At 63.4% G+C, this 11,221-nt stretch overlaps 1 protein-coding gene across 1 annotated transcript; it reads right to left on the bottom strand.

Moving 5' to 3' along the window:
• Positions 1–1,857: 1,857 nt before the first annotated feature.
• On the bottom strand, positions 1,858–10,467 carry FA2H (fatty acid 2-hydroxylase). Its single transcript, XM_032195505.1, has 7 exons — positions 10,154–10,467; positions 5,999–6,088; positions 5,086–5,228; positions 4,898–5,004; positions 3,430–3,602; positions 2,805–3,057; positions 1,858–2,210 (listed from the first exon to the last, which is right to left on the bottom strand). The coding sequence occupies exons 1-7, from the start codon at positions 10,445–10,447 to the stop codon at positions 2,128–2,130; spliced, it is 1,143 nt and encodes a 380-aa protein (XP_032051396.1). The 5' UTR covers positions 10,448–10,467; the 3' UTR covers positions 1,858–2,127.
• Between the last annotated feature and the right edge of the window lie 754 nt (positions 10,468–11,221).

The raw sequence follows: 11,221 nt of genomic DNA, 5'->3' as shown, positions 1-11,221 counted from the left end.
GCTCGCAGCAGAGGGCTTGGGGACGTGGCACAGCGGCGTCTGCTGGAGGTGCTCCCCTGGCAATGCTCGTGGGTCAGTTTAATTCGGCTCTTCCCCGCCTTAACTGTGAGGGAACAGCCTGATTAAGGAGGGAACAGCCTTAACTGTGAGGGAACAGCACGTGATTTTCTGTAAATTAAGGCAGAAGTCGCCATGCCCAGGCAGCTCGCACGCTGAGCAGGGTCAGCGGTCATCCAAGGAGCATCCCTGGCTACCACACCGCGCCGGTCCTGCCCTGTGCATCTTCGGCCATAAAGACCTGTTCTGTTTCCAGCCGATGCTTCTCTGCATTCCCACCCACCCCATAAAAGCCTTCACACGCTCTCCCCGTCCCATCCTCTTCGTATTTTCCCCTCTCTCCCCCAAGGAAGAGGCTCCCCCGCTTGGCAAAATGAGCGCAGCTGCGTTTACCTGGCTCCGCGCCGCTCGCTTCCTCCTCGGCCGCCTCTGCAGACTGGGGAGGAACTGGGGGACAGGAGCATTTATAGGGTGCTTTCCCCCCTCCTGGGTGCCGCGGGCAGCGGAAGGGGCGTTGTGCAACGCCGCGCAGCGTCGCCCTTCCAGGAAAGCTGCTCCGGCTGACGGAGGAGGGGGACACGAGGAACACGGTGCCCCCCGGCTCCCCCCACGCTGGGTTTGGGGTGCTGGGGGATGGGATCGCCCATGGAAAGTGCCCTGGGGAAGTGTCTGGGACCCGTTGTGATGCTGGCTGCTGTCTCAGCTCTTTTTGCCATGCAGAGGGCAGTGCAAAGTGCTCGGCCTCAGCTCTGCATCCCGCTGAGCTTTTCCCACGGGGTCCTCCAGAGCATCCCAGCCTCATGTGAGGGATGCCGGGCAGGGCTCTGTGCCCATCCCTTTTCCCAGCCCGGCCTCGAGCCCTCCCTGCTCCATTTGGTATCAAAGGAAGCGAGCGGCGGGCACAGGAACCGACGCTCGACCTCTGCGGGAAGGGCAGGAAGCGGCGCAGGCCGATTTTCGGAAGCGCGAGGCCACGTATGACACCCATTGCCCAACATCGGTGATTTCAGCCTGGCACCTCTCCCCCTCTCCCCTGCTTGCTGTCACGCCGTCCTCACCCCCCCCCGGGCACGGAGCATCCCCCCCGGGCAGCCCAAACCAGTGCCCTGCTCGATGGCACAACCACGGGTGCCCAGGGGCCACCCCAGCCCCCTGGGGTTACCTTTTAGGAAGCACACGGAGCCGGGCCCTTTTTAAAGGGTTTTATTTTTCAAAATATACAGCTTATTTACAGGTGTAGTGTCTACAGTTTTACATATAACTTTATTCCAGACCTTTAAATATCCGCAGTAAACATTAGAAAAAAAAAATAAATCACAGGATCAGGGAAAAAAAAAAAAAGAGGCATCTTTTAGTGATTCCGTTCATTGGAGTTTAGGTTTCAGATAGCTGACAGCTACAAAAAACGTGGACTTGATAAATCTGGCAGAGAGATATGGCACGCTGGTTAGAAAAAGGCAAAAACCAGCAGGCTGTGCTGGTTTGGTGGTGATTTTTTTTTGCGTTTGTTTTGTTTGTTTTTTTTCCACCCCTCCCCAAGTGCCCCAAGACAGAGAAGCCCCCGGGTAGGAGCTGGGAGAACTGCAGCATGTCGGGCACCTGGGGGGGGCCACCCCATAAGGGCTGGGGGTCGGGGGGCTCCGGCGAGGTGCAGGGCAGAGGGAGGAGGGCTGGGGGGCTCGAGGCGCCGGGCACTTCATCCTTTGGGCGCAAAGCTGCCCCCACATCAGTGCCCGCAGCCTCCTCCTGCCCCTTCCCCGCATCCTTGCCCCCCAGCCCCGGGGGCAGCGCGGAGGGGAGGGTGCAGCCCCCCCGGGGGGGGGGACGGGGAGGAAGAGGAGGGACGGTGCAGACCCTCAGCAGCACAATAAGGTCCCCACACGGCCCCGGTGGTGCTGGAGGTGTTGGGTAGGGGACAGGCAGGGCTCCAGCCTTGCCCCCAGCACCGTGGGCAGGATAGGGACAAGGTTGGGGCCACCACGGGGATGCTTCGGAGAGGGGTCAGTGCCATGTCCCCCAGGAATGAGGGCTGGGGAGGGACACCAGCCAGGAGGGACAGAGCTGGGGCCGTCAGTCCTCTTTCTCGAAGGTCTCCTCCTCGGGGATGAGCGTCCGGAAGGGGCGATCCCAGAAGCGGGTGCTGATGCCGAAACCTAAAGGGAAGGGGGAAAAAGCGCTCAGCCCACGGTGCTGCTGTCGCTGCTGGGGGTGAGTTAACCAAACCGCTGCCACCGCCACCAAAACGGGCAGCCAGGACAGGGCTGGTGACACCCCGAGATTTCCAGGACCCTGCCCCACACAGCGGGGACACAGCGGAGCAGGGGGCTGGGCTGGTGATGGCACCAGCAGCGTCCCCATGGAGAGGAGCGCCGGCGTTTTGGGGAGGGAGGCTCGCCACCCAGCCCTGGGGTGACAAACCAGGGCAAGGAGGAAGAGCAGAGGGACAAAAGGAGGCGGCTGGGACGATAACTTATCAGGATGGGGCGCTTTCTCCTAGGAAACCGGGCAAAGGGCAGGTTGAGCAAGCGCCGGGCTGCGGCAGAGCGAGGGAAACCCGCGGCCTCACCCTGCACCCGCCAACGCCGCCCGCGAGGAGGAGACGAGCGCCACGTCCCCGCAGCTCTGCACCCCCACGGCACCAAGGTGGGCACACGGGGGGCTCCCCTCAACCCCCCAGGTAACTCCCACCCCCTGCCGTGAGGCTGTTTTTTTCCCCCCAAACTTCTGGGAAGCACGCGTGGCGCTACCTGATTTTTGGTGCTCGAAGTGGTGCTTGACGTGGTACGCCTTCAGCCCGTACAGGTAGGTGCCTTTCTTCGGCGAGCCGTAGTGGAGGTAGTAGTGCATCATGTCGTACACCACGTAGCCGCAGAGCCCCCCGACGAAGACGGAGAGCCCCAGCACCTCGGGCAGCAGGAGCTGCAGCACGCCGTAGAAGAAGCCGATGACCAGCGACGCCGGCACCGGGGGGAAGACCAGGCGGGAGCTGTCAAAGGGAGACTGGGAGAGGAGCAGAGCAGGATGGTGAGCTCCTCACACCCCCAAACGAAACCAAGGCGCACCCACCCCGCAGGGCTGTCTCATCTGAATGCGAGCCACGCATCCGGGACACCAATTTGGGAAAAGCCAGTGGTGCAGCACCCCGAAAGGCGCACAGAGACACCCGGAGCGGCCCCTGACTTCGGCTCACGGGTCCTTGGCACAACGGGGACGTTTCCTCCAGCGAAGCTAGAGGGAGCCCACTGCTTCCAAGGCTCTCACCGCCCTCACCAGCATTAGGCAAGGGCCCCGATTGCTCGGGGTGAAGACACCACGGGTGGCGGGGAGCACGCAGCGCCAGGCAGCCCCCGCGCCCCCGGCCCCGCGGCTCACCTTGTGGTGCTGCCCGTGCAGCAAGAAGTGCAGGGTGATGAGATAGTAGTTGCTAGCGGGTGGCTTCATGTGGAAGACAAAGCGGTGGATGAGGTACTCAAGCAGGGACCACAGGAACATCCCCAGGAGGAAGATGAAGGGGAAGTAGTATTTGTGCACGGGGATGGAGTACTCTACACAAGGAGACATGCGGCGGTCAGCCAGGCAGGGGGGGGCTTCGGGTGCTTTTATCCAGCGCCATGCTCACACCGAGGAAGCTCGCCTCTCCCCAGCACGCAGCCCACGGGTTTGTTTGACTCCTACCAATTCCCACTCTCTGTGGAAACAGCCGGGTGCCACTCGGGGCTGGAGGCACCCCCTGGTCCTTACAAAGCTGCTGCGCCCACCCCAACGAGCAGGAGGGACCCGACAGACACAGGGATGGCCAAACAGCGCTGCTGCCTCTGTGGTTTTGTTCTGCAGGGAGCAGATCTGTCGGGTGCTTCCCCCCCCCACACAGCATTTTTCCACCTCCTCCTCCTCTCGGTGCCCACAAGCCCTGCGTCCCCGCTGGCAAAAAAAAAAAAAAATAATTCACCCCGTTCATTCTTGCTAGCGAGATCCCCCAAAGCTGAGTGTTTTGGCAGCTGGACGAAACACCCTCTCAGCAGCAAGGTGCCGGGGGCAGATTCCTCCAGGAGGAATCGGGGAGGGACGCATCCCAAAATTCAAGCCCACCAGCTGGCAGCACTCGTGCCCCAGCCACATGGCTGCGAGCGGTGCAGCTCCGGGCTGCCCAAATTTCTTGCTTGTGCCTTGGGCTAACACAGCAAATCCTGCAAGCACACGGGCAGACGTGAAAGAGATTTGCAGGAGGGGAAAACAAAACAAAACCAGAAAAAAAAAAAAAAAAAGGTATCAAAAAGCTATCAAAACCTGGGCTGAGCGGGGCAGGTCGGCGAGAGGGGGCCGGCGCGGGCGCAGCTGGCACCGGGTGGCACCTTGCGGCGAGGGAGCCGGGCAAACAACAAAGCACCCGGCCCCCCCCGGCCCCCCGCCCCTGCTTCCCGGGGGCGCAGACAGTGGCAGATTGAAGGGCAGGCGCTCGGGGCGAACAAGCCCCGCACTGTGCGCGGCCGGCGGCGCTGAGAGCCGGGTTTGTTCGCCGCAGCCGCCCGGCCCCGGTGCCAACGCTGCGGTGGGTGTCAGCACCCAGGAATGGGGAGGGGGGGGGAGAACGCACCCCCAGCGGCGAGCTGCAGGGCTTTATTTTGGGGATGGAGGAGAGGGAAAAAAATGTATTCAGGGGGAGGTGGGGTGATGGAGGGAGGCGAGCTCGGGCTGTGAACCAGCGCAGGAGGCTTCGTGCCGGGGACGTGCTGGTGGGAACGGGGCTGGGGGCTTGTGCGCTGCTCTCACGGACACATGCTGGAAGCTGGGGATGGGGAAGGGACGAGCGGAGGCTCCGTCCTCCCAGCGGGCCTCGTACCTGTGGTGAAGGAGGAGAAGAGCCTGGTGTTGCCCTGCGCGAGGGACGTGTAGCTGACCCAGCTGAGATAGAGCACCACGGGGGTCCACACCAGGAACACCACGTACCTGCGGGGCGAGGGGAGACGTCAGTGTGCCACCACATCCCATCCCATCCCATCCCATCCCATCCCATCCCGGGGCACTCACCACGCCGTCTTGGAGAGGGACTCGAGGAAATCCGAGTGGAAGAGGCGGATGGGCCTGTCCACAGGCTGGTGCACCCACTCGTCGTACTTCTCCCCCAGGTAGCCCACCTGCCACAGCAAGGGCTTCCTCCAGTCCACCAGGTCCTGCGGGGGGAAATAACGGAGCGGTGTGGTAACACTCGGCTGGGTAAAACCATGGCACCCGTGCCTTTTTTGGGGATTCCCATGCTGGCACAGGAAGCCGGCCCCGGTGCTATCACCCACAGGCACCGCGCACTTTGTCCCCGTGCCACCTTCGGCCCCGATAACCGCGGCTCGCCCCCCGCGGGCTGTCCAAACAAGAGGGGTTTTCTCCTGGCGGTGAGGACGCGGTGGTTTTGGGGTCTCCTCCTGGCCTGTGGGGTCTAGGAAGGGATGGATGTGATCGCCCAGAAGGGCAACCCCAGCCCGCACGGGGATGGAGACAGAGAGACCCCGCTTCAGGGAGGTTTCAGGCCAAAAAAAGGTCGGTTTGGGATGCAGCCAAAGGGAAGATTCCCTTTAAAAGGCAATCAGTGGCAAAATATTTACAGGGGTTGGTGAAGGGCTCCTTGCCACTCAAAGAAAAACAAAAAATCCTTTTGCAAGATAAAAGCAGTCCCCTGAGCTCCCCAGGGCCGTGCTTGGTACGGCGGCCACGGGGTGCAGGGGCACCCAAAGGCACCTTGGGGACGGGGCAGGCAGCAGAGCTCACCCTGCCCGGCCGCTGCACCCCTCACTGCTCAGTCCGGAGGACAAACAAACACAACAATTATAATAAAAATAGAAATAAACAGCACAAGGCGTGGCTTGGCAGCCTGCCCCGTGCCGAAGGGCAAAGCTGCTGTCAAAGGAAGCCACCACCTCCCCCGGGGAGCCTCCCCGCAGCCCCTCACCTTGTCCACGTCCACGGTTTTACAGCGGGGGTCCAGCCGGCGCGCTGGCGGGGCTGCTGCATCTGTTGGCTTCTCTGTTTGGGGGCAGCTCTGCAAAGAGAAGGAAAAACCCCAGGATGAGAGCAGGGCTCGGGGTGGTGACTGCAAATGAGCATGAGCAACGCGTCCCGGCGCTCAGCCTGCATTTCGGCTGCATCCCCACGGTGGTACAGCACAACGAGCTGGGGAAACAACAAGCGGAGCTTCCCAGCCCGTGGTGGCAAAGCAGAGGTTCCTGGGCTCTTCCCAACCATTTTTCCCCTTCCCATAGCCTGGTGAGCCCTGTCCTGAGCCAGCTGGGCTCGCCGCAGGAGGAGCAGCACCTGGCATTGCAGGGTTGGTGCATGCAGCACCCTTCCTCCCGGCCAACAGCCCACTGCTCCCTGGGGAAAGCCCGGTTTTGGTTGGGGTCCCTGAGGAACCCCAAGCCCACGGGGCTGAGGCTGAGCTGCACTGGGCTGCTTTGGCTGGAGAGGGCACCGTGGCGAGCAGGATGCTTGGGCGCAGAGGGACCTTTGGGTGCGAGGATGGAGAAAGCGGAGGAAGCTCCCTGGGGAGCCAAGTGCTGAGACCAACCGCGGCTCCACCTGCACCAGTGGGGAATTTGTGGTGTCCCCATGCGAGCCCATGGCCGCTGGTGCCCCCACAGGGCTGGCTCCCCAGGCAGGATGTGCCAAATGTGCCTTTTCCCCACTCAATCACCTTGGGTGACCCATTAACCAGCCAGCAGGCCACGGCACGTCCAGGCAGCCCCGCTGGGCTTTCCGTGTGCGGACGGCACCGGGATTTTTCCCCGTAGGGATGGGACGGTCCCCTCAAGCTCCGCGGGGAGGCGGTGAAGGTGACACCGGCAGCGGGGACCCTGCAGGAGCGGTGTCACTGCGGCGGGGCGGACGGGACTTTACTCGGCCGGGCGCACGTGACGCTGACGCGGGGCCTCCGGAGTGTTTGCTGATACCAGATGCTCCTGGAGGGACGGGCGCCCATCCCACCTCCCGGCGAGCCTCGTCCCAGAGGGCGAGGAACCAGCAGGTGACTCGTGCTGGGCAGCAGAGCTGACATTTCCAGCCAGGCAGGACCGCGGCAGGCAGCAATTTCAGCTCCGATGCACCTCCCTCTGTCCATCTCGAAAGGTCTCCGCTGGCATTTCGCTCTTGGTGTGCTCCTTCTTTCAGCCACACGAGGCAAAATCCAGGTGGAGGTGGCTGAGTTAGAGGTTCTCCAGAGTGCTCTAGTGCTCCTCCTTGCATGTGCTTTGGTGGAAAATCCGTCTTCCAGTAAAGGAGCCCAGTTTTGACACATGCATCATCAGCTCGACGCCGGCAGAGAGGGTGCTGGTGTCCCAGCGCCGCGCCTCCCCGCTCCGAAACGTCCACATGCCTCAAATTCCTCCACCCCTGCATCCCTCCCCGGCCGGCTCCGCTTTCCAAGGATGCTCCAAAAAAAGACGGGGAGGACACAAGTGACACCCCGGCAGGGTGACAGCCCCGGCGACGTGCTCGCCATCGCCCTGCATGACGCAGCGCCCAGCCTCGCCCGAGTCGCCTCCACCCCCTCATCCTGCACGGACACCGCCTCGCCCTCTGCCAGCACCCATGGGTGCTGCCCCGAGGAGGGCTCGCCGCTCTTCACCCCGTGGCTCAGAGCCCCCGGTGTCACCAAACCAGGGGACAGCCCCGTGGCGTGGGTGCCACCGGGGAAGCTGGCCCTGATGGCAGCTGGAGGAGGACGAGGAGGAGGCTTGCTCTGCCCGCGGGTGATGCTGCCGCCTCTGCCTCGTCTCCAGGAAAACAGGTCCTGCCAGGAAAGCCTTGCGAGAGGAGAGGCCTGATGTAACCAAGGGAAAGTTACGCCTACGAAACGCCGCCACCTCCCTGTGCCTCTCCCGGGACGGAGACCGGCACGACCAGAGGCCGAGGTGTGAGGCCGTGAGCGTGCCCCCAGCTGGGCTTCGTGCACGGCAACCCCACTGGACACGGAGAGCCACGGTGCCACCAACACCTCTGCCAAAGAGCAGGACCACGAAAAGGAGACGGAAGGTGACTTGTCCCAATAAAAAGAAAAAAAAAGTCCCACCACGCCACGTTTTATTACACCACCTCCAAACGGGCGAGCGCCCACGTAGGGGTGAGCTCACGCCGCGAAGGGGAGCGAGGGCAGCGCAGCCCCGCACGCGGTGGGAGCGGTGCAGGCACCGCGGCGAGGGACAGGGGATTTGCGGTGATTCACGGCCGCGTCACGCAGCCCCGAGGAGGCTGTGATGAAAGCCTCTCGTTGCTCAAATTGGAGGGGTAATTACACGAGCCGGTTTCCCTCTAGCAAGGCTGTTAAAATCCACTGGCTACTTTGGCTAATTATCGCTCCGTGCTTTGATCTCCTCTCTATTCTGTTTGCATAGATAAAACAAAGTGTGGCACTTCATGGTTGTTTTTTTTTTGTTGTTGTTGTTTTTTTAAATCAAACTGGGGCTCAGTGATTCGGTCCGGGGCGAGCCAGGAGCGTCCACGGGGACCCGGTCACCCCGCTCTGCGGTCACACCGGGCTCTCGTTTAATAACCTCAGGTTCCTGCAGGACGTCCCACTGGAGGGGCACTACTGGTGGGCTCCCACGAAACCCTAGGAGGGAGACACCTGCCCGAAAAACCAACCCTTGGGTTCAGGCGGCAACGGCACAGGTGGCAGCGCCAGAACTCGTCCATCCGGTAGCTGCGCGCACCCCAACCCGTCGGGCTTGTTGCGCGCGGGAGGAGGCGGCGGTGTCCCAACAAAGGAGTTGCCACGGCCGGGATCCGAGGGTGGAAGAGCCGAGCACGGCACCGGGGCGCGGAACAAAGCCCCGTCTGTGCGGCCGCCACCGCGCGGGGCCGAGCGCTGCGCCCTCGGGGAGGAGGGGACCGAGCAAACAGCGCGCGGGGATGCGCCCTCGGTCACCGACCCCGCTGCGCTGGCACCGGGGGCTCGGCTCCCCTCCGAGCATCGCTGGGAGCTTCCTGCTCTGCCCGGAGGGTCCCGAGCTGCCGGGATGCCGGTGGTGTCACGTCAGCCTGTCCTGGATCCCCCGCACCGCTGTGCCCGCGGATCCCAGCCCCGCTGGCGTCAGGAGCACCACAGTGCCTGGGTGTGCCCCGTACGCCCTAGACCTTTGCACCACGTCCGCCTCTGGCACCGTGCGTGCCGGGTGCTCAGCGCGCACCCTGCCCCTCGCACGCCCCGAGCTCCCCAGGCCCTGCACGGCCTGGACCCGAGCACCCTGCTGACCCTACGTGCTGCACACACCCCAAACCCTCCGCACCCCGTACCCCTGAGAGGTGGGACCCAGAGCATCCCACACAGCTCAGCCCTGATATACCATGGGTGTGGGGTGCACCACAGACCCCATACAGCTCTGTCCTTGTGCTCCCCGTATACACGGCACCCTATAGACCCCATACAGCTGTACTGTCACACTCTGTGGACCTGGGTGCTCGACAGACCCCATACAACTCTGCCCCTATGCTCCTTAGATGCAGGGCACCCTACAGACCCTAACCAGCTCTACTGCCATGCTCCCTGGACCTGGGTGCCCTGCAGACCTCACACAGCTCCCCCCACCTCTGGGCACCCTGTAGACCCCATACAGCTGTGTCCCCACACCCCCTGCACAAAGGACACCCCACAGATCCCATACAGCTCCTTCCACCCCAGGCAAAATATATAAACCCACACAGCTCCAACCCCATACTCCCTTGACACAGGACACCTTATAGACCCCATTCAGCTCCAATCCCACACTCCCTGGATGAAGGGCACCCTATAGACCCCCCACACCTCCAACCCCATACTCCCTGGATGACAGGCACCATATACACCCCACACAGCCCCTCGCACCCCTGTGCACCCCACAGACCCCATACACCTCTATCCTCCCACTCCCTGCACACTGGACACCCCATAGACCCTACACACCTCCACCCCCACACTCCCTGGATGGAGGACACCCTATAGACCCCATACAGCTCCCCCCACCCCTACACACCCCATAGACCCCACACAGCTCCGTGCGCCCCCGTGCGCCCCCGTGCGCCCCGTGCGCCCCCGTGCGCCACACAGCCCCACGCCCCCCGCTGCTGCTGCTACCTGCCGGGAGCCTTCCTCCTCCTCCTCCTCCTCATCGTCGTCGTCGCGCAGCTCTCCCAGGTAGTACTGCTCGAGCCAGCGGCGGGCGTTGGCGGAGTGCCGGTGCGGGGGCCCGTCCAGCGCCGCGCTCACGTCGGTGCCGGCTCGGCGCCGCAGCAGCTGCTCGCCGCCGGGGTGGAGGCGCACGAAGGCGCTGAGGTCGTAGAGGCGCCGGCGGCACCGCACCACGCACGAGCCCTGCGCGCAGCGCGCCCGCACCTCGGCGGCGCTGAACGAGCGCGGCGGAGCCGCCATGGCCCCGACCGGCCCCGGCCCCGGCCCCGGCTCGGCCCCAAAACCCGCTCCCGGCCCCGGCCCGGCCCCGGCCCGGCCCCGCTGTGCCGCCCGCTGGCCCCCGCCGCCAGCATTAACCCGGCCGCGCCGCCGGGGATCCGCCCCCCAGGGTGCTGATTGGGTGGGGAGGGAGAGGGGGCGGGGCTTGTGGGGAAAGGGGAGGGGTTTGGGGGAGAGGGGGAGGGGTTATGGGGAAAGGGGGTGGGGTTTGGGGGGGAGGGGGCGGGGTTATGGGGAAAGGGGGTGGGGTTTGGGGAGATGGGCGGGGCTTTGGGGGAAGCTCCGCCCACCCGGCAGGTGGGGGGTGGGGGGGTGGGGGTGCATGGGGAGGGGTGTATGGTATGGGGGGGTATGGGGTATAGGGGGTATATGGGGTGTATGTGGGGTACAGAGGGTGTATGGGGTGTATGGGGTGTATGGGGTATATGGGGTGTGCAGGGTATACAGGATATATGGGGTGTATGTCATATGGGGTATGTGGGGTATGCAGTGTATTGGGTATATGGGGTATAGGGTATATGGGGTGTATGGGGTACATGGGGTATAGGGTATATGGGGTACATGGGGTATGAGGTGTATGGGGTGTATGGGGTATGGGGTATGAGGTGTATGGGGTGTATGGGGTGATCAGTACGTGAGGCGATGGAGTGATGGGGGAATAGGGATGTGGGGTGATGGAGGAAAGGGGATATGGGGTGATGAGGGTGTGCGGGTACTGGGCGATGGGGGAATGGG

The sequence above is a fragment of the Aythya fuligula genome, chromosome 12 (genome assembly GCF_009819795.1).
Source record: "Aythya fuligula isolate bAytFul2 chromosome 12, bAytFul2.pri, whole genome shotgun sequence".
In the NCBI taxonomy this organism is placed as follows: domain Eukaryota; kingdom Metazoa; phylum Chordata; class Aves; order Anseriformes; family Anatidae; genus Aythya; species Aythya fuligula.
Note: the sequence above shows the minus strand (reverse complement) of the source record. Positions and strands in the feature narration are given on the sequence as shown.

Excerpts from the sequence above, each read along its gene's own strand:
- FA2H (XM_032195505.1), bottom strand. The coding sequence starts at position 10,447 with ATGGCGGCTCCGCCGCGCTCGTTCAGCGCCGCCGAGGTGCGGGCGCGC. Across the intron at positions 5,229-5,998 it reads AAACCGTGGACGTGGACAAG|GACCTGGTGGACTGGAGGAA; the intron begins GTGAGGGGCTGC and ends TTCCCCCCGCAG. Across the intron at positions 3,058-3,429 it reads TGCACGGGCAGCACCACAAG|TCTCCCTTTGACAGCTCCCG; the intron begins GTGAGCCGCGGG and ends CTCCTCTCCCAG.